The sequence below is a fragment of the Mauremys reevesii genome, linkage group 2, assembly GCF_016161935.1.
Source record: "Mauremys reevesii isolate NIE-2019 linkage group 2, ASM1616193v1, whole genome shotgun sequence".
NCBI classification, from domain to species: Eukaryota; Metazoa; Chordata; order Testudines; family Geoemydidae; genus Mauremys; species Mauremys reevesii.
In genome coordinates this window covers 237,517,245-237,540,619 of record NC_052624.1, presented here as the reverse complement: position 1 = coordinate 237,540,619, position 23,375 = coordinate 237,517,245, and the positions used below count along the sequence as shown (strand labels likewise).

Genomic DNA, 23,375 nt, shown 5'->3' with positions numbered 1-23,375 from the left:
GGTTAAACACAATCTGAGGAGGAACCTGGTGACTGTAGAGGTGGAACAAAAACACTGTTGGACACAGTGTGAATTAAAAATGTTCCATTGACACTGATGTGAATGTTTTTGTGGTGCCTGAGCCAGCAGAACCAGATATGCCATCTAGCAATGAAGAGCTCTAGCTACAAAAACATTTTGAGATGGGTTTGGGAGATTATGGGTATGGGCCAAAAGAAATCTGATGAGATTCAACAAGGACAAGTGCAGAGTCCTGCACTTAGGAAGAAAGAATCCCATGCACCACTACAGGCTGGGGACCGACTGGCTAAGCAGAAGTTCTACAGAAAAGAACCTGGGGATTACAGTGGATGAGAAGCTGGATATGAGTCGACAGTGTGCCCTTGTTGCCAAGAAGGCTAACGGCATATTGGGCTGTATTAGTAGGCGCATTGCCTGCAGATCGAGGGAAGTGATTATTCCCCTCTATTTGACACTGGTGAGGCCACACCTGGAGTATTGAATCCAGTTTTGGTCCCCCCACTACAGATGGGATGTGGACAAATTGGAGAGAGTCCAGTGGAGGGCAACAGAAATGATTAGGGGGGTGGGGCACATGACTTCCGAGGAGAGGCTGAGGGAACTGGTCTTATTTAGTTTGCAGAAGAGAAGAGTGAGGGGGGATTTGATAGCAGCCTTCAACTACCTGAAGGGGGATTCCAAAGAGGATGGAGCTCAGCTGTTCTCAGTGGTGGCAGATGACAGAACAAGAAACAATGGTCTCAACTTGTAGTGGGAGAGGTCTAGGTTGCATATTAGGAAACACTATTTCACTAGGAGGGTAATGAAGCACTGGAATGGGTTACCTAGAGAGGTGGTGGAATCTCCATTCTTAGAGTTTTTTAAGGCCCGGCTTGACAAAGCCTTGGTTGGGATGATTTAGTTGGTGTTGGTCCTGATTTGAGCAGGGAATTGGACTAGATGACCCCCTGAGGTCTCTTCCAACCCTAATATTCTATGATTCTATGACTAAAGAGGTTTGAGTTCTGTGGTAAGGCTGATGCTTAAATAATGGGATACAGTTATGCAGCCTCCTAGCTTTGTTGCAGAACTGAGCTATATTACTCTAAAGCATGTCTTCCAGCAAATGAAAAGGCTACTTGGAACATTAAAGGCTGCCTTATGAAAAGAGTGTGCCCCAATAGAGAGGCCCAGGAGTTATAGATAACTGAGTTTCATCAACACTACCAGGACACTCACAACTATGCTTTTGATGGGGAGGGGGAGGGGTGTCTCCTGAACTGGGCACTTCCAATGTATGAAGGAAAGAGAAGCGATTCCCTTTTAAAATCCAGTTTACTGCTGGCTCATTTCCTGACAGAGAACCTCTATCCAGCCTGACTACACCTATGACAGATGTGGTCATACATACTGTTCAAACAATTTATGTCAGTACTGTTGTAAGGTGTGTCCAACCAGTAGAGAAACTTTGGATCACAGTAACTCTGTGATCTTTTAGAATTCTTAGGGATGCGTAGGATTGACAGTTCTTTATGTCACTCCCTAAAGACAGTTTTTGCCAGTTGCTCTTAGGCTTTGTGAGTGATCATTTGACTGGGACCAACCAGTCTTAACTCTATTTGCCAATCCCATCAGTCATCATCAGGTGATGTTCTATCAGAAGTGGACAGAAGAACTCTAATATACTAGGATATAGTAACTAGGGTACAAGTTGTATGTGATCCAGAGATATTTGCCAACAGAAAAAGGAGTGAAATTGATTTTTGGGCTATGCCCCAGGATCACCTTACTTTCCTCATGCCTTCCTCTGCACAATGGAAACAGTTAGGAATGAAAGTTGAATCTGCTAACTGGCTCCAAATTCCATTCCTCCACTTTCCCACTCAGCGCCTCAGACTTGCAAGTAAGCCAAGAAACATTGACCCATCAGGTCAGAGCAGCAGAGTCACTCTGTTGGGATTTAATGCCATCAGTCCGTGATGAGAAGCAGTCTTGTGTATGGGAACTTGGCAGGACAAATCTAGAGCCACACTGTAATCTCACAATGGCCCTGGACTGTTATACAAAGCCCTGGAGAGTAAAGGGAAGTTGAGACTAGAAGCAGCTGGACATGACACCCCACTGGTGGCTGGGATGATTAATAGTCAGCCCCCTGGATTGCAGAAGTCCAGAAGGAGTTGACATGCAAGAAAAGGCAGGGCCGTATAGGGGAGTTAAAATTTGCAGCCAGGGTGAGAAGCTGTGAAGCGGCAGAGCAGCTAAGAAAGGAGCCATCCTGTTGATCCAGGTGAGACCTCAGCAGGAAACTGCCACCAGTCTATGGATCTAGGGTAGGGCTCAGGAAGTAACGTTGCCCCAGAAAAGCTGTGAAAGTGGTTAGTTTTTTTCCTTTTTCTTTTCATGAATGAATGTAACATTCATATAAATTTGATCCATGTGTAGGCAGAAGAATAATGAAATACCAGAAATTACAAGATCATTAGCTTCTTATCCTTGCACTGTCAAATGTACAAGTTAAGAAGCTATTAAAATAGAAACAATTACTAAACTTAAAAATAGAAACAAGAAATTAGGAAACTGGCCAGGTTCGATTTCAGGATCACCCTGAATTCTTTCCTCGGTGCTGGCTGGTGAGTCTTGCCCACATGCTCAGGGTTTAGCTGATCACCATATTTGGGGTCGGGAAGGAATTTTCCTCTAGGGCAGATTGGCAGAGGCCCTGGAGGTTTTTCGTCTTCCTCTTCAGCGTGGGGCATGGGTCACTTGCTGGAGGATTCTCTGTACCTTGAGGTCTTTAAACCACGATTTGAGGACTTCAATAACTCAGACATAGGTTACGAGTTTGTTACAGGAGTGGGTGGATGAGATTCTGTGGCCTGCATTGTGCAGAAGGTCAGACTAGATGATCATAATGGTCCCCTCTGACCTTAAGTCTATGAGTCTATAATTTACACTGGTGTAATTGAGAACAAAATCTGGTTAATTAGGGTCAAAGTTGATGTTTTAACATCTAGCCTAAAAATCTCAGTAAGGAGACAGTAACCATCCATGTGCAATTTGTCTATGTTCCTTTCTTTTCATCTAGAAATGCCATTGAAAACTACATAACAAATTTTCAGCTAGTTCTGGGGCTGCTAAAATCCTCTTCTTTTGACAAAAAAAACTGAATTTAAGTGTTAGAATTTATATAAGAAAAATAAAATCAAAATGTTTATACCTTCATCATTTGTTTTCTTGCTTTCAGAGAGTCTTAGCAGTGTAGAGAGTGTTAGTCTTATCAATGGGTGGAACAGCTTTGGAAAAATTCCACATTGGTTTCCCGGTTAAAGAGAAATTCCTCAGATTTGATTTTTCCTGGAAGAGTAAAAGTCTTTTTTTCTAGTGGCGTTAATTGTAACATTTCCTACTTGTAAAGAACAAATTATGAGGGATTGTCCTGCATTTACAATAAAAAGTGATACCTGTTTGTGCTATGAGTAATGAGTGAGCTAATAACTGGCTAGCTACAGCTGAGCTTTCCAAGAAAGCAGTTTCTAGTTTGGTGTGAGGACATGGCCACATAAATACTAGTCTTGTAACTAGCAATCACAAGCCAGATAAGAACTGTGTCTATGCACTGCACCCCAGAGATGCAAACCACATAAAAGGATGTGAGCTGGTTCATTTTAGCTTGTGCATTAACAACGCTAATGAAACGTCTAAGAATCTTGCCCTCAGTTATACCTATATAAACCCATTGTCCTCAGTTACACCAAGCACAACCCTATTGCCTTCAGTAGGCAACAGGTGAAGTCACTGGGGTCACAAAGGCATCCCTGTAATTGGAATTAAGTTATTAACTCTGTTGATGATGCTCAAGCTATAAAAAAATGCAGTTGGCTTTTCCAGAATGACATTGGTTCTACAGGGCTCCCTGTAGGAAGGAGTCAAATCTTACTCTTTCTTTTCAATAAACCAGGGGTTGGCAACCTTTCAGAAGTGGTGTGCTGAGTCTTCATTTATTCACTCTAATTTAAGGTTTTGCGTGCCAGTAATACATTTTAATGTTTTTAGAAGGTCTCTTTCTATAACTCTCTACTATGTAACTAAACTATTGTTGTATGTAAAGTAAATAAGGTTTTTAAAATGTTTAAGAAGCTTCATTTAAAATTAAATAAAATGCAGAGCCCCCCCGGACCAGTGGCCAGGGCCCAGGCACTGTGAGTGCCACTGAAAATCAGCTCATGTGCCGTCTTCGGCACCCGTGCCAGAGGTTGCCTACCCCTGCACTAAACTAAGCAGAGCAACTGAATGCACATAGGACGCAGTTCTGCTTAGTAAGTACGTGCCATTGCACAGTTACTTTGCATGGTCAATCAAGAAAAATAACTGAGTTTTATTTACAAGTTCTGCTGAGAACCAAGCCCATTGGAAATGGGCAATGAAGAAAATTAATTATAGCTTTCTCACTAGAAGTGTGAAATAATTGTGAAGACATTAGGAATTTAATGCTGTGCCATGTGTTTGGTAGGTGTTTCAGAAGCTATTTCAGTCAATACTTTTATTTTTAACATAGTATGTGACATTGGATTAGAAATGCTTTTTTACTTGTTTGGACATATTAATGGAGTTATCAGGGAAGTGTTACTGTAAGATGCAACTGAATATCCTTCCTACTGAAATATGTTGATACTATCCAAGGCCAATACACAATGTAAAGGAAATGTTTTCCCTGTGATAAAGTAATTAATTGGAATCACTTTGGCAGAATCAATGTGCTTTGGCCTGTACTTCATTTCCACACACTACTCTTATGTTTTATTTTATTCCAAGAATAAAACAGAGCCAGGCAACGTATTAAGAAGTGTAGAGTAGCAATGCCCTTTTCATCCCTCTATTGCTAAAAGTTAGCATCACCAGCATATTGGACCAAAAATAGAAACAGTAACTGATCATCATTTCCTTTTGTCTCTGATTGTGTTGAATTGTTAACATCACCGGATTCATAAAAACAGGAAAGACCCCTCACATGTTACATTTTACAATATTTAAACCTTTTGAACAGCCCTTAGCATGAATTTCTTAAAAATTAAGCACTTACGTTTTACCTCTAAGAGTACATCTACACTGTATCTCGGAGTGGGCTTCCCAGCTCTGGTGGGACAGATGTGCACTAGCTCTTCTACAGTTAGCATACTAAAAATAGCAGTGTAGCCCAGGCAGCAGCTCAAGCTAGTCATCCGAGTACAAACGTGCCCAGACCCCCGGATAAGTACTTGGGAGGCTAGCTCAAACCACTGTCCATGCTGCACCTGGCTATACAACTATTTTATACTACTAGCTTGAGCAGTGCCACCACATGTCTGTCTACCAGCAGTGGGAAGCACATCCCTGGCAATGGTGTAGACATACCCTAAAATTCAGGTTCAAGACCTGATGCCAAGCCCACTGACATAATGGAAGGTTGCCCACTGACTTCAGTGGATTTTAGCTCTGGCTTTAAGTGCTACTTAAGGGTTGAGGGATGCACCCTTAAATTGGGCAATCTTATCTCTGGATCAACAGAAGTCCACTTCACAAAATAGATTAGTATATACATCACCATTCCCAGGAGAGCCCCAAGTCTGACCATGTGTAGAGACTGAACTACTCCAACCCCGCCCAGAAAAGGAGTCATCAGTTCTTCAGTAAACTCTGAAGTATAAGGGCTTGTCTACATGCAGATACTCAGGAAAACTAATCCAAATGAACTAAGGCCTGGTCTATACTACGGGGTTAGGTCGAATTTAGCTGCATTAGGTAGATTTAAAAATGAATGCGTCCACACAACCAACCCCGTTCCGTCGACCTAAAGGGCTCTTAAAATCGACTTCTGTACTGCTCCCCGACAAGGCAAGTAGTGCTAAAATCGACTTTGCTGGGTCGAATTTGGGGTAGTGCAGACGCAAATTGACAGTATTGGCCTCCAGGAGCTATCCCAGAGTGCTCCATTGTAACTGCTCTGGACAGCACTTTGAACTCTGATGCACTAGCCAGGTACACAGGAAAAGCCCCGGAACTTTTGAATTTCATTTCATGTTTGGTCAGCGTGGTGAACTCAGCAGCACAGGTGACCATGCAGTCCCCCCAAAATTGTAGAGTGTAGAATGCTTCTACGCTCCCCCGCATCATCTCTGTTCCTGAGGTTATCACAGATTAGAAGGCAAAAAAAACCCACACTCATGATGACATGTTTTCTGAGCTCATAAAGTACTTCTGCACTGATAGAGCACAGCTTAATGCATGGAGGCATTCAGTGGCAGAGGCCAGGAAAGAATTAAGTGAGTGCGAAGAGCAGAGGCAGGATGCGATGCTGAGGCTAATGAGGAAGCAAACGGACATGATGAAGCATCTGTTGGAGCTACAGGAAAGTCAGCAAGAGCACAGACCCCCACTGCATCCACTGTATAACTGCCTACAATCCTCCCCATGTTCCATAGCCTCCTCACCCAGATGCCCAAGAACGCAGGGGGAGAAGGCTCCGGGCACCCAGCCACTCCACTTCAGAGGATGGCCCAAGCAACAGAAGGCTGTCATTCAAACAGTTTGTTTATTGTAGCCACACTAAAAATCAATGTGGCCTTGTCCTTCCCTCCTCCCCCACCCCACCGGGGCTACCTTGTCCGTTATCTCATTTTTTTTAGTTAATAAAGAAAGAATGGATGGTTTCAAAACAATAATTACTTTATTTTGAAGGGGGAGGGTGGTTGTCTTACAGGGAATTAAAATCAACAAAGGGGGCGGGTTTGCATCAAGGAGAAAGGCACACAACTGTCACACCGAAGCCTGGCCAATCATGAAACTGGTTTTCAAAGCCTCTCTGATGTGCAGCATGCCTTGCTGGGCTCTTCTAATTGCTCTGGTGTCTGGCGCAAAACGATTGTCTGCCAGTGCTTTCACGGAGGGAGGGGCGACTGATGACATGTACCCAAAACCACTCGTGACAATGTTTTTGCCCCATCAGGCATTGAGAGCTTAACCCAGAATTCCAATGGGAGGTGGAGACTGTGGGAACTGTGGAATAGCTACCCACAGTGCACCGCTCCGTAAGTTGATGCTAGCCATGGTAGTGAGGATGCACTCTGTCGACTTAATGCGCTTAGTGTGGACATACGCAATCGATTGTATAAAATCAATTTCTAAAAATTGATTTCTATAAAATCAACCTAATTTCATAGTGTAGTCATACCCTAAAAGTGTGAATTTAAAGTGGATTAGTTAAACGGCATTAAACTCTTGTGTGGACACTCTCATTCAGAATTAAAGTGGCCTTAATTTGGTTTATCTTAATTTACTTCCAAAGTAAGGGATTAGCTCTCCTGAGTGTCCCCCTGTAGACAAGACCTAAATTATTGAAAGCCTCAGACTGCTGCTATATTTTGACACAGTACATGCAGTAGGCCCAGAAAAGAGAGAACTCAGTCTGGCTGATTGGAGCAGGAGAGTGGACTTTCTCTTGAAGAGGACACGTGACACTGGAGATACAGCTGAAGATACCACTGAAGAAGAAATAGGATGTTTGTGGTGGGGGGAAAGGGATGCTCAGATGCCAGTGTGAGGAAGGAATCTATTGGATACCTCCTCAACAGAAGACATGTTACAAATGGGAAGAGAGATGCCCAGCAATCCCCCTCAGAAGTGGTGCTTGTATGAATGGGGTAATTGATGGGATGGGGTTGTGGATCCTTAAGTAAGGCTTTTGGGGAAAGAAGAGTGGTGTGGACAGATGAACGGAGCCTTGGGAGACAGTTCTAATCACTCCAGTTCCTAGTGACTTCTTGTGTGCTCTTGGACAAATCATTTGAGAGCCTTCCCCCATCTATTACACGGAGATAATTAATTAGTTACAGCCAGATTGTGTCCAGCCCTGCAGTTTTGTGCATGGGGTGAGGAGGAAGTGCAAGTTGCTTCCAGCCCTCAAATTTCCAGGCCTGATGGAAGACCAGGTACAATCACAGTCCTTGCATTCCCAGGGCTTCTGGGAACTAACACCTTCAAAAGGTGGGAAGGACAGTGGTTGGGTGAGGGAATGCTGGTCAATGGATCTTGGTTCTGGGCCATCAAGAAGGTTGGGGAGTTCATGCTGCTCTGTTCTACAGGATTTGGGGACTGATGGCCCATCAAGTACTTCCTCAGAACCTAAATCCTGGAAGTTGGCCAGATTTCTTTCCTGAGTTCACACTGCAGCATGGCTCCTCCATACCTAATGCCGTAATGCAAGCCCTGGCTGAAAATCACAATCTGGCCCTTAATTCCTGTTTAGAACTTTGAATGTGCAGAAAACTATGAGCCAGGTTCAGTCACCCCTACTGGTGTTACATAGCATCTTATTGTGCCAGTAGTCCCACTGATTTCAACTGATGATTGCAGTGGGACTACTTGTGGAGTATACAATGCGCATAAAGGTGATAGAGGCTGGGCCTTCATTAAGTGTTAAACATTAGCATAATAACTGCATGTCTGCCTTCTGGCAGGTTAGTTTTACAGTTTTATTATTGTGCTTTATGGAACTTTTTATGCATTTTTTAATTGGAACTGTAAGTAAAAGAATTAGGATTCAATGGATTTTGCAGACACTACATGAAACTGATTCTGAATTAGATTTAATTCCATTTATTGCTAAAACTTTATACCTCTTCTCTGACTGACTTTGACTTCACCTGTAAATATCTCCAGCGAGTAGTTAAAAGCATTTGCTAGTGAGAATTGATTAAGAAAACAAAGGTAAGCCACAACACGTTTATGTTTTGACACTCTCAAATAATCTTACCTTTATCTCTCTAGAATTTATTTACTTTTCTTTATTAAACCACGTGGGCCAAATTCTGATTTGACATGCAAGGGCTGAAAAGCCAAAACCAGGAGAGGAATCATGGGATAAAATGTGTCAGTCTGAATTCTGACTTCTCTCCAAATCCTCAGGAGATACAGGGATGGATCACTTGATGATTACCTGTTCTGTTCACTCTCTCTGAAACACCTGGCATTGGCCACTGTCAAAGACAGGATACTGGGCTAGATGGACCTTTGGTCTGACCCAGTATGGCTGTTCGTATGTTCTCCACCAATCTTCCATGGGTGAAACACTGGAGGACATTCTGGGACTGAGCTGATGGACCAAACGACATTTCATGCATGTTAACATGGTCCCATGCACCTTCATCCTATGCGGGTTATTCCTTTTACTGGAAAGAGTAATCTATTTGGTAAGCTATGCACTGGACTGAAGGCTGCCAATACATAGGCTCACATTAGCAGTGCTAACATATACCCAAGTGGAGAAGGAGGCAATTACAAAAATTCATGTCTGGAGCTAGCCTACTATATAGTTTCTTGTTTTTCCAAATCATGCTCAGATAGAAGAGAAACACTTTTCAAATTTAAGGACAGCTTCTTAATGGAAAGTGGTGCACTACATGAATTCTGGTGCAGCATTTGAATAGTTGAGATACTGATTTATATGTATGCATGCAAACTTGGAGATGGAAATACTCGTTTTGATGTGGCAAGACAGTTATTCCTAGATTCCAACTTAAAGAAGAAACAAGTCCCTTGGAGTGAATTGCTTCATGAATTGGCATTTAATTACTCATTTTTCCTTAGGATGACTGAATTTTTCCTCTTACAGTTACCATGAATTACGTTACCTGAGTCCTGGCATCCTTCTTGTGTCTTGAGTGGCCAAGTAGTCTGAACTGATATGCATAACATTTCACAAAATCTAATACTCCTAAGAGTTCCGACTCCCCTTCCCAATCTCTGACCCGATCACAATTAATTACTGATGCTAATCTATCACAGGCTGCTCCTCCAGCCATCTCAAAACTGATGCCAGTTTATTTCCATCCTTTAATGAGACCATGAAACCAGAAGTAGAGCAGCGCTGTCCGTTCCCTCCACAGTTGCCTTCCTCCCACAGCCACAAAAAAAATTAAAAAATAAAAGAAGACTTTTTCTCTGTCCCTAAAATTATCATCAAGGATGGAACCACAGTGACATGCCAGAACTTGCTTCTATGCTTTATAGTTCTTCAACACTGCTATGAAGAAATACTGGATATTGCCTTATTTCTTGTTTTTGATCTGTTAGTGTAGCTCCTTCAAGCTTTTTAGCCACCCTATGGGAAGTGGTGCACAAGGGATAATTAGACAACATTTAAGGACAAAATCAGTCATTTTAGCACTAAGGGCAATATGTCATATTTGCATGTGAGCTATAAAAGAGAAAACTTTAGCTTATCAAATGGAGAATAAAATCAGACTGGAAAGAAATTTGATTGTCAAATGTTGAGTATTACAAACCATACAGTTCAAAACTCAAACACAAGTGCCATTTTAATACTATTATCTAGTTTTTAAGGGCCCCAACCTTGCAAACATATACACATCTGCTTAACTTTAAGTCTCCCTTTGAAGTTAATGGGCCTACTCACATGCTTAAAGTTAAGCACATGTATAAGTGTTAGCAGACTCAGGCTCTACAGCCGTATTCATTTATATCATCCTCGTTCAAAATGAGGTGGCTTTCCACAATCATGTAATTATGGTAAAATAAGTCACCTGACCAGTAACCAGGAAGAAAGCACATTTTCAGATCACAACCTGCTTACTATTATGAAGGCACCTGGAGTTTGCTGTAGAACAAGACAAACAAAACCAGATAGCCCTCTGTGTCCTGCTCCATCAAAAGTAACTTCATCACAAAAGAAACAGATGTCCCATGAAAGACATGGAAACCTTTTTTCTATTCAAATGAAAGGCGAACAATTAAATATTACATGGTGTTAGCAGTGCAAACAACAAAGTAATAGAGCAGTGATCCCAAATTAACAATTATGTTGTGCTGTTTTTCATAGATTCCAAGGGCAGAAGGAACTATTGTGATCATCTGGTCTGACCTGTATATATGCAATAGAGCTTCCCCAAAGTAATTCCTAGAGTAGATCTTTGAGAAAAACATTCAATTTTGATTTAAAAATTGTCAGGGATAGAGACTGCACCAAGACCCTTGGTAAGCTGTCCCAATAGTTAATTACTCTCATTGTTAAACTTGTAAGCTTTATTTCCAGTCTGAATTTGTTTAGCTTCAACTTCTAGGCATTGGCTCATGTTATAACTTTCGCTGCTAGACTGAAGAGCCCATCATTAAATATTTGTTGCCTATGTAGGCATTTATAGACTGTAATCAAATCACTCCTTAACCTTCTCTTTGTTAAGCTAAATAGATTGAGCGCCTTGAATCTATTGCTATAAGGCATGTTTTCTAATCCTTAAATTATTCTTGGTACCCTTCTCTGAATCCTGTCCAATTTATCAACATCCTTCTTGTACTGTGGAAAGCAGAACTGGACACAATACTCCAGCAGTGTTTGGTACTCCTGGAGGAATTCTGCACCAAAAAGTTAAAAATTCTATGCACAATATTTCAAAATTCTGCAAATTTTATTTGTCAAAATAACACTATAATCACACCAGTTTCAATTATTTTATTTCAAAATACCAGTCAGCAAGTATGTCTGAAACAATACACACATACACAAAAATTCCCCCAGGAGTAGAGAGTTATAGAAACAATATGACAACCCAGTTCCTGTTTCTCTGCTCCCTCCCCCTGCAGAGCCCAGCTGTGGGGCCCCCCCAGCCCAGACATTCACACCCCTTACCCTCCTAGAGCCCAGGGATCCAGAGCCCTGATGCTGGGTCCTAAGCTTGCGCAGAGTTTCCTGCACACCACTGCCTCCTTACTTCAGGACATGCTGCTGGAACCCTCCAATTCCCTACCCTTCCCTTGGTCTTGTCTTCTATTTGTGAGCTGGGCTTTGCCATGTCCAGCAGCCCCTAGTGGTGGCCAACATTTCTGCAGCCCATTTCTGTGTGGAAAGGGGGAAATTCTGTACACCAAACATTAATTTCTGCAAAATTCTGCCTTGTACATTGGCGCAGAATTCCCCCAGGAGTAGGTTGCACCAGTGCCAAGTACTCAAGTAGAATAGCCTCTCTACTCCTTGTGATTCTCCTGTTTAATCATCCAAGGATTGCATTAGTCCTTTTGGCCACACCATTGCTCATGTTCAGCAGATTATCAACCACAACCTACAAGTTTTTTTCCAGAGTCACTGTTTCCTGGGATAGAGGCCTCATTGTGTAATTATCACCTACATTCTTTGTTTTTAGATGTATACAAGCCATATTAAAAATGCATATTGTTTGCTTACCCAGCAATCCAAAGCATTCTGTATTAGCTATCTCCCCTCTTCATTATTTGCCACTCCCCCAATTTTTGTGATCTGAAAACTTTATCAGTGGGTTTTATGTTTTCTACCAGGTGATTGATAAAAATGTTAATAGCATAGGGCCAAGAACTAATCTTTGCAGGATCCCACCAGAAACACACCCATTCAGTGATGATTCCCCATTTACAATTACATTTTGAGACCTATCAGTTAGTCAGTTTTTAATCCATTTAATACATGCCAAGTTCATTTTATATTGTTCTAGTTTTTTAATCAAAATGTCATGAGGTTCCAAGTCAAATACCTCACAGAAATCTAAGTATATTATATCAACACTATTACCTTTATCAACCAAACTTGTAATCTCAAAGAAAGATATCAGGTTAGTTTGACAGCATCTATTTTCTATAGACCCATTTTGATTGGCATTAATTATATTACCCTCCTCTAAATCTTTATTAATCAAGTCCTGTATCTGCCACTCCATTACAGGGGGGAGGGATAGCTCAGTGGTTTGAGCATTGGCCTGCTAAACCCAGTGTTGTAAGTTCAGCCATTTAGGGATCTGGGGATTGGTCCTGCTTTGAGCAGCAGGTTGGACTAGATGATCTCCTAAGGTCCCTGACATTCTATGATCTTGCCCAGGATTGATGTCAGAAAAAAAGAGAGCTTAATATTACCCTGGTCCTCCCCTTTAGCCTTTACCCTTTTTACATAATGGCACAACATTAACTTTACTGTTTATTAAACTATCGTTCTAGTTCTTGTAGAAATGTGGACAAGGCAAAATTTGCATGTTAGTTATAAAAACATCTTTCCAGTATTAGAATATGTCATAAATACAGGCCTGTGCACAACTGGTATTTAACAATGTTATACTAGTGGCCAAAAATTTTAGACAGGCAAATGCAGATGAGGTAAAATTCACTTCCCCCACAATGAGGAGTTGTATTTGGGCTATATGTGGATGGAGTGCAAGGAGGTGAAATTCACTTCATAAATCCAGGGTCATAGCTTCTACATGTGGCACCAATGCTCCTGAATAAACTTGAAAGTAATAATACTGCTCTGTAGTCCTGGCACACTACATGGAATACATCATACAGAAATCTCTTCACCGCTTAGGGAAGCTTAACAAAATAAAATTGAGGAAAAAGACAAAAAAAAAAAATGACCAAAAATGATACAAGGATAGGCCAGTTCAAGAAAACACATCAAGAAATATGAAACATATGAAGAAAGCATCTAGAAAATAAGCTTGAGAGAACTCTAATCCATCTATAAATACCTGATGATAATGTAAATAAAGGGGATTATTCACAAACTCATAAGAAGTTTAGATTCCATATTAGGTAGCATTAATACACAGAACACTTGGTTAGTACACCAGACAGTATTTGCAGTGGTTAGCTAAGACATCAGTAGGAATAAGGTAGTGATTAGTTCTGCAAAATGCAAGCAGAGAGATTACATGACTCTCTAGATTCTTCTAAACCTACTATTTGGAATCCTGTTAAAAATGTTACCAGCCAGTTTTAGCTTTCAGAACAAGTTAGTCTAGTCTAATAGCCAGGGGCAGCTCCAGACACCAGCACACCAAGCACGTGCGTAGGGTGGCAAGTCACTGGGGGCGGCCTGCCAGTCACCGTGAGGGCGGTAGTCAGGCTGCCGTCAGTAGCATGCCTGTGGGAGGTCCGCCGGTCCCGCGGTTTTGATGGCACTTCGGCGGCGAGTATGCCAAAGGCGTGGGATGGGCGGACCTCCCGCAGGCGCGCTGCCAAATCCACGTTACCAGCGCACCTCCCACAGGCGTGCCGCCGAAAGCCACCTACCTGCCGTGCTTGGGGCAGCAAAATACATAGTGCTGCCCCTGTTGATAGCACTAAACAATCTACAGTTTGTAGAATAGCAATTTCAGAGGATCCGTTTTGACCACTTCCCAATCATTATAAAAAATAATGAAGACATTAATATTTGGGTTAATTTATTATTGCACTTGTAAGCATAAACTGCATTACCAAATGTTTTGAGCAAGTAAAATTGAGGCTTTTAATTTCAGGAAATATTTCAGTCGTTCATGGTTTTGGATTTTCAGAATGTTACTAAAAAGGAAATAAGAAAATGTTGCTAGAAAATATTGCTATTAAGAAAAGGCTAATAGAATAGAAAGTGGATTTCCATATTAAGGCTTCCTTTCAGCAAAGCACCTCAGCACTTGCTTAAGTTTTATCATGTCTATTGGCCCCTAAATGTACAAGCTGACTAGTTGGGTTAGAGGGTGTTGATTCTCACCAGAAAGCAACCAACTAAAAATGTGCTCAGCTGTTTAAACACAATGGATGAAGTTTTCCTCTCAGTTTGTACCAGTTCAACTCTACTACTTTTGCAACAGGCACTATCTTAAAGTGGTTAGAAAGATTCTGCACCATAACAATGATTGTGCCACTTGATACAATTGTATTACCTTTATCATCAATGAAATATGAATAGCTGAACCAAAATGCAGTTTGCTGTCAACTATACCTTAACTGTTCCAGTGAGATGATATCCCCATCATTTGTGATTTAGTACTGATTTTAGGCTCCTCTGCCTAACTAATGAACTTTTATAAATCTTTACTTGGAAAAGAAAACCTTTAAAATTCCATTATATTGACAACAGCTCCACTTCATATATCTGAAAATTTTATTTAACAGCCACAACCGTTCAGAATAGTTACATCATGGCTTTGAACTATGATTGCACACAGCTGTGTAGTCCATTGAAATACTACAAAACAGGGAAAAGGAAAAACCTGAAGAGTAGAGGAGCTTTGTTCACTAAACTGAGCTGGTTTGTAGCAAGCTCCAACCCCGTATGGAGACAATGTCCTCATGCTTTCTGGTAGACTCTCTTACACTTGCAACCATTCATGTCACATTCCTGGAAAACAAAGAAATTAATTCAGTAGTGTATAGCCCAGAAGTTCTCAACCAGGGGCCCAAGGCCCTCTGGGGGGCCACAAGCAGGTTTAAGGGGGTCTGCCAAAATAAACCAGAGAGCAGGACCAGCAGACTCACTGGGGCCCAGGGCAGAAAGCAGAATCCCAAGCCCTGCTGTCCAGGGCTGAAGCCAGAGCCTGAGCAACTTAGCTCCACAGGGCTCCTGGTGGCATAGGGCCCTGGGCTATTGTTCTGCTTGCTATCCCCTAATGCCTTTTAATCTACTGAAAAACAGTTGTTGTGGCACAGGTGGGCCATGGAATTTTTATAGTAGGTTGAGGGGCCTCAGAAAGAAAAAGATCGAGAACCCCTCAGATAGGCTAAATTACTGCCGAACACAGGGATGCAGATGGCAGTTTATAATAGATTTTGAGTCTCTTTTAAAGTTAGATTCCTGCTATAGTCTACAGTCTTGCAGTAGTCAATGATCAGGAAGTAGGAATGCACTCACCACCACCAGTTTCCCATCCTCTATCTTCCGTGTTATTGTGGACTCCTTGCCATCCCACTGCTGGAGCTGAATCAATGTGTTACCATCGAAGGTGATAAGAGTCTGCAAAGAAAAGCAGGACTCAAATATTTTACTCAGTCTCTTTGAGTGGAGGTGATACACTCCCACACTATATTCCAAAAGCCCTACTGAAGTCAATGGGAGTTTTGCCATTGACTTCAGTAGGGTCAGGATTCCACTCTACATTTCTCATGACTCCTGTTCTTCTTCTATTACTTTGCTACTTGTTCAGTCACTGCTTTGGCACATTGATACATGAAACATGACTTCAACAGCATACACAATTTAAGTGAACAAGACCTGCTTAGTGTGCTAAGTTCATCTCCTCATACGTGTGCTTTGGCTTTTTGTATCATCTACGTCTGAATCTTGCACTTGGCAGATGTGTTGCCAGTGCACACGTGAGGAATGGGAGGGTCTTGGCAAGTGGCCAGCATTCACACAAGGAGATAATTGGCCTGGGAGAATCCTATGGAGAGGGAATAATCTTTCTTCACCCTCCACTACCTCCTCCCAGGGATAGTCCCTTTAATCAGTCAAGTTGGAAGCTACTTGAACTCTTGTAAAGATGGGGAATATGGAGTCTGAGTTACATTTAATTTACTCCCTATATAGGTTATTCCACTTGTTACGCAAATGTGTGAGCTTGTGTCATCAGATTAGTTATAGGGCCATATCCTGCTCCATTAAAAATCAAAAGGCTTTTTTGACATTAACTTCAATGAAAGTGATATTTGGCCTTTGGTATTTTTACCATGGGTCTGGAGAGCTGCCAGTTTTATCACCCCAAGATGCATCACAGCTGCCATGCAAACTGAAAATGATTAACCAAATATACCAGGCTTTGTCTGGTTTCAGTATTTTACCATTTGTAGACTGGTTAGTTCATAAAAACTGATGGATTTCAATCAGGCTTGTGATGACAAGGGTACCCCACCCACCAACAGAGCAGGGTACTACTCAACATGAGAAAGAATGGAGGAGACGAGGTCCCTAAATAGCATTTATATCTGTAAGCCAGCCACGCCGGTGGACTGGGTGTATTCAATGGAAAAAAAAAAAAAAACCCACTCTTGTACTAACCTGAACTTTCCTGCCATCTAATGTAGTTTCCTCACATTTCTCACCCAGCTTGAAGTTGAGCTGTGAAGATTTAAGGGTGCTTTCTGTTTTTATGGTGATTGTATCTCCATCCTTGATGATGTAAACATCTGGTTTGGCCATGCTCCCCATTTTCCTCAGGGCCATACCCACACCTACAGAGCAAGAACAACAGCATATCAGAGTTAAACGCTAAGCCCACATAGAGAGAGGATCCCTTTTAATTATCCAGGACGAGGGAGGAGAAATTCATTTTGCAGACTCACTCATTCTGAATGCTCCTGAGATCTAAATCAAATCTATTTCTCCCCCTATAGGACCTGCAGGTCTCCAGAAAAGCAATATCTCCATTCACACAAATGGACGTGTAAGGTGGAAAGGGCTGTGTTACAAGAAGATTGTGTCCAAGTTTAAGTGAACTGTATTTTAAAAGTTCTCCAATTGACTTTTCAAACTGTAAAATTAATCCATTTTTATATACAATTTACATTTAAATGTATATTCATCATATAGATGTATTTCTTCTAACTTACTTATGGAACACCCAGCTGTCACTCTAGACATGTGTGTAAAATAATAAAATGCACATTTTCAGACCAATGTCAAAAGTATTTAAAAAAAAAAAAAGCTAGAAGACTCCCCTCTGCAGAAAAACGTGTAAAGGAAAAATTTGAGCTTTGGAGCATGACTTGAAATTCAACAAAGTAGGACTTTAGCACACTACTAAAGGAAGCATTTGAGGTCCCTTCATCAAAAAGCACCTTGCCTTCAGCCCCCTCTTGATTAATCCAGTGACTCATTAGCTTGAGTACTTCACCCAACTCAGCAGGTTTCAGGCTTTGGGGTTACTCAGGACTTTCACCATGCAGGGCTTTATACAGCAGCTATTAATCAGCCATTTAAATGGCATCCATCAATAAACAGAAAGCCAATGAAGAGCTCTAGGGTGACATTCTTTCTGCAAAAAGTATCACTAAGTCAGAAGCTGCATTCTGTAGTAGCTGTAGTTTGAATAGTCTTAAAGTGCCCTCACATACAGCACAGTGCAGCATTCCAAAATGAAGCTGATAAGGGCATACATTACTGTAGTGAGATCTGCATCCAAAACTGAAGGGCCTGGGTCCTCAAAGGCATTACAATGCTCAGTATTGCAACAACTAGAAAAATCACAGGAACATGCTACAATCCACAAAGCCTGAATTAGGCACCTAGGCTCCCAATACAATACATGGGGAGAGACAGGTGCCTTCAAATGCAATCCATAAAAGCCAGCATGCTAGGCAGGGAGCCACCTAAGCTAGCCATTGGGAGATGCTCAAGAGAGGGTTGTGTACTAAGCCGCTCCCCTCTCATCAAGATAGGTGCCTAAGTCCAGGCTGCAGGGAGGTGACTATCTTTGCTTAGCAATAGTGATCCATGAACAGGAAGCTGATGCCTGGAGTCAGGTGGCTCCAGCAACTAAACTGTTTCTTGCAGGAATGAATTAGGTGCCTGCCTTGCTGTGCACAAAAGAGCTGGAGGAGGAGAAGCCCACTTAATAACTTTAGCTCAGTAGCTAGAGTACTTGCCTGGGAAGTGGGATACACAGGTTAATTCACCACTCTGCCAGAAGGGGAGGGGGGAGAAAGGATTTGAACAGGGGCTGCCCACTCCCTTGTTGAACCTGTTCCACTGTGGCTAAATAGTGAAAGCGATTGGAGCAAAGGAGCTGGCCTGGGGTATCCCACATGGGTACTCTAACCACTGTGCTACAGAATCATTCTCTCTCTGGCCCAAGGACTATATAAGTATCTATACTCAGTGAAACCATCATTTGGGGGGGAAGGGGCAGGGGAGAAAGCAGCACAAAGAGACTCTGTAGCATAGGCACTGATTTCTACTGGCGCCGGTGGGTGCTTGAACTCCCTCTGCCCCCAGTTCCGCCCTGACTCCATCCCTGCCCTGCTCCCTCCTGCCCCCATTCCAACCCTTTCCCCAAAGTCCCCACGCCCTTCCTGCCCCTATTCGCTATTCCAACTCCTTTCCCAAATCCCTGCCCCAGCCCTGCCTCCTCCTCCGAGTGTGCCACGTTCCCGCTCCTCCCCCGTGGAGCCTGCTACAGCTGTTTGGCGACAGCAAGCGCTGGGAGGTAGGCGGAGTAGCGGGGATGCGGTGTGCTCAGGGGAGGAGGAGATGAGGTGGGGCAGGGTGGGGAGCTTGGCTGATTTTTCCCCATGGGTGCTCCAGCCCTGGAGCACCCACTTAGTCAGCACCTATGCTCTGAAAAACTAGTAGTCCAAAACTAGTCCAGTGGTTAGGGCCCCCATCAGGAAGGCAGAAGAGCCAAGCAATCTTGAGACCCAATCATGAGACAGGTGGAAGTGGAAGTACCATTGAAGAACCGAGTCTTTGTAATATTTAAGATTGTAGGGGGGAGGGATAGCTCAGTGGTTTGAGCATTGGCCTGCTAAACCCAGGGTTGTGAGTTCAATGCTTGAGGGGGCCACTTAGGGATCTGGGGCAAAAATTGGTCCTGCTAGTGAAGGCAGGGGGCTGGACTCACTGACCTTTCAAGATCCCTTCCAGTTCTAGGAGATTGGCATATCTCCAATTATTACCTAGGCAGGGTCTAAAAATGTGAATCTGTGGCTTGTGGACAGATATGTAACTGCTCTGAAGGTAATATTTAGAACTGATCATCTGAACAGGAACTGTAGAAGGAGCTGTGTTAAGTGCTAACAATTCCTTGCAGACTATATTTAGAGCCATTCACTCTTTCAGAGCTATACTCCTACCAAATCTGCATTTAATCTTGCAAACTATTTAGATTTAAAATCTAAATTCATGTGGAGCATAAATATGCCCTACACTATCTTAAATATGCTTTTTAAAAGTGTTGATAAACATGTTAAGGGTGGTGATAAAAAATAAGTCAGAATTCAGGCTGATACCTCTTTTCACACTTGTTTGCTCAGGGGAGGAGACAGATTGACATGAGCTAAGGACCTAGTGTGTTCACTTTAACTTTTTAATTTCCCCAAGTGTGTGGTTGACTTGTACCTCAAACTAACAATTTATTATATTTTGTACTTCACATAGACTGTCTTTGCAAGGTCTGAATTTTAAGATCTGGATTTAGATTTTTTTTAACAAACATTGCCTGAGCTCACTCTTTTTTAATGTCATAAATTGCATAGCAGGAAGTTGTATTGCTTTGCTATGAATGTTTACAATATCATAAGTTGCACTGTCTTGTTATGAGGTAATTTGTTAACAATTAAACAGTTTATCATTTTTTTAAAAGTTCTTTAAGACTTAGGGTAGGATTTTCAAAAGTGCTTAAGGGAGTTTTTTGAAAAATTGACCTTAAATCTTAATTTTGCTGTCTCTGGCTTGCAGTACAGTCTATCACAGTACAGCAAGTGGCTTGGCAAGGAGCAATCACACCACATTGTGCTGCAGTAAGGCTATTAAACTGTTGTAGCCAAATGTACACTCCCCCGCCCCCCAAGGCTATCTGCATACCCAGTCCCCCTGCTCCAATGATTCTTGCATTATTTATCTACAGGGGAACAGCTTCAGTGCTGGCACCCCACATCAGAATATCCCATAGCTCATCTTGAAAACATGACCCTAAAAGATTCAAAACCCATGAGGGAAATTGAAAAAGACACCAACAGTTTTTTAATCCAATCTCAGAATTGGGAGGAGGGGGCTCCCTTGTGATTTTTGAACAGTTGAGACTGGCAATTCATGAAGAAAAGACTTCGGATAGAAATTGAACTGGTGGTGCAACTACTGAAACCGTTAAGGAATACAGATACATTTTACATCTAGCAATAGAAAGAGTCTCTTCAATGATATTTTGTATCCCAGCAGCAGCTGCATTGATATGACCCCTTCTGATAATCTACTATCAGACAAATTCATGCGAGAGTATCACAGCGCAAATTGAATAGAAAATAGGAAGAGGCTGATAATTGTGTGTTATAGCTGGGTATTTCCCACTTCATTCTCTTCTCATGCTATCATTTACCCACCTGTTCTTAACACTAAAGACTGCCATTTAACGGAAAGCAGGCACATATACACAAGTTTGCAATCTGTTATTGAAATGTTAATATAAGGAACTGTGATTCTAGTCAGTTTCGGGCCAGTGTGCTCTGATTTTGCAGATTTAATGCACAACACAAAAACTCATCTCAAACCTGATAATATGCAAGCTACTTTGTTTATAACAATAAAAAATTCAAGGTGTGTATACCACTGAGTCCCAGGCTGCTCTCACTTCCACTGATAACAATCTGGAGGAATTTCAGTTATGTCAGTGGCACTGAGAGCAAATTATGGCCCAGGGGTTCAGACATTCGGCAAACCACGAGGTTACAAATGCCTCACAGCAGATGCTTTGTTTAGGCAATAAACGCACAGATGTATTGGCAGTATTGGATGTATCTCAGGTGCAGTATAATAAAGACTAACATGAACACATGTTCGTTTTCTCTCTATTGGATAGATTTTGTTTTCTGTTCTTCTCTCCTTTCCCTAACCCCAGAGCAGGACCAAAACCATTCCGAGAGGTCCCCCTCTCCACGAGAGAGTGTGCTCTGCCCAGCATCAGCGTAGCCAGCAGGGGAGAGAGGCTCTTGCTATTCAAGCCATTGCTCCAGGTCGCACGGTTGCTTTTATGTTGACGCCCTGGGAATTCTCTCCTTTCACTTTAGTTAGCAACCTATTCCCAGGCGGCTCCTAGCATCAGGCACCGTGACGACCCGCAGACCTTGGACAGAGCATCTGAAGAAACCAGGCACAAAGTTTTGGATCCCAGATGAACTAGCATAGTGGAGCTAGCTCCGGGAGGAGCAAGGAAGGGGCACCTTAAATCTTGGGTCCTTGCCCTCTCCATACACACACACACAGGGGATCATACTGACAATATAAATAAATTACACACACGTATACAAGGGAGAGAGCGTTTTTTCTTCCAGCGGGCAGCAACTGTGGGATTTAGGGAGACAGTCATAGACATCAGAGTCCACCAAACCTCATTTCTTCCCGCAAACCTAACAGCCAAGGAGATCCTGAATGAAAAGTCCTCGCTGCCCAGAGTGCGGGGCGGGGGGAGGACGGGGGACATTCCTTTATTTTCTATCCAGGGGCAGAAGTACCTAGCCCGCCCGCCAGCCACCCCCACCTTCCCCTCCCTCGGACCCACAGATGGTGAGCAATGATTTCTATCCCACTCGGTCTCCCTGCCCCTTACCTAATTCCTTCATGTACTCGTCAAAGCCGTCGCTGGACAGGAGGCTCCACTTGCCTACAAAATCGTCTATGCTCATGGTGCCGGCTCGCTAGGCGGTGTCCGCGTCCCGCAGGAGGTGGAGGCTGGAGCACAGTGTAGAGGCAGAGGGGGGCCAGATGCGTTTTTATCCAGATGCCCTTGACCATGCGCTGCGGCAGAGAACCAATGGGGACCGGCAACGTCAGGGGTTCCGACTCCCGGCCCTCGCCCCCTGTCAGCCCCCGGGAGAACAGCGCGGGGTGAGGTTCACGCCGCCGCCCGCCAGGACGGTACCTGCCCGGGGGCGCCGGGCGAGGTGTTGCCCTGTCAGCGCCTGCAAGCAGAGACCTGCTGCTGCTCCGCTGGGAGTGCAGCGTCGGCATTTCCCGGGCGAGCGGGGGAGACGAGGTTGCATTTCTGCCGCCTGGCCAAAGGCAAGTGCTCTGGTTACTGGAGCCCGAAGGGAAAGTGCACGTGCTCCGCGTTTTCCAGCGCAGCTCCCCAACCCCCGAACCTCTGCAGCCCTAACAGCGGCACCGCGGGGAAAAGGGGCTGTGAGCACCGCGTGTACTTGGCGCGGTTTACCCCTGTCCCAGACACCTGCCCCTTCTGCGGCGTGAGGGAGACCCTGGCGCATGTTTACGTAGAGTGCGGCAGGCTGCAGCCCCTATACCGGCTCCTCACTAATATCCTCTTGTTTCTGGCTGCACTTTTCCCCCCACCTGCTTCTCCATGCACTCCCTATCCGTGGCCCCACAAAGTCGGGGGACCTCCTGGTCAACCTCCTCCTCACCCTGGCTAAAATGGCCATCTACGTGACCAGGGAGAGGTGGTTGGCCAATGGAGACTCCTGCGACTGTGGGGCTTGTTTCCGATCCTTAGTCCGTTCACGTCTCCGGGCGGAGTTCCTCTGGGCGGCGTCCGCTGGCTCCCTTGACGCCTTCAAGGAGCAGTGGACGCTGTCCGGGGTTCTCTGCTCGGTGTCCCCGTCAGGCTCCCTTCTTATGACCCTTTGACTGCACTCCTGTCCCTGTTCTTTTATTAGTTGTCCCCAGCAATTAGTGGGTTTCTGGGGCCCTATGGAACCTCCCCTTAGGCTGGGGGGGGGATCCGTTAGCATGGGGCGGGCTTTGCCCGCCCCGTTTCCTGGAAACCCAATAGATACTGCCACCTGGATCCTGCCAATTTGGTTACAAGCCTCCAGCGTGTCCCACGATCACTATAGTGAGCAAGTGCAGCACACCTACACGCGTCCAGACCCTGGTGCCTACT

The 23,375-nt window shown here is 43.5% G+C and overlaps 1 protein-coding gene across 1 annotated transcript; it reads right to left on the bottom strand.

Annotated features, from left to right (window-relative positions):
* Positions 1 to 14,217: 14,217 nt before the first annotated feature.
* Positions 14,218 to 22,240, bottom strand: LOC120398999 (fatty acid-binding protein 5-like). Its single transcript, XM_039526843.1, has 4 exons — positions 22,086 to 22,240; positions 16,826 to 16,998; positions 15,683 to 15,784; positions 14,218 to 15,172 (listed from the first exon to the last, which is right to left on the bottom strand). The coding sequence occupies exons 1-4, from the start codon at positions 22,159 to 22,161 to the stop codon at positions 15,122 to 15,124; spliced, it is 402 nt and encodes a 133-aa protein (XP_039382777.1). The 5' UTR covers positions 22,162 to 22,240; the 3' UTR covers positions 14,218 to 15,121.
* Positions 22,241 to 23,375: the final 1,135 nt, after the last annotated feature.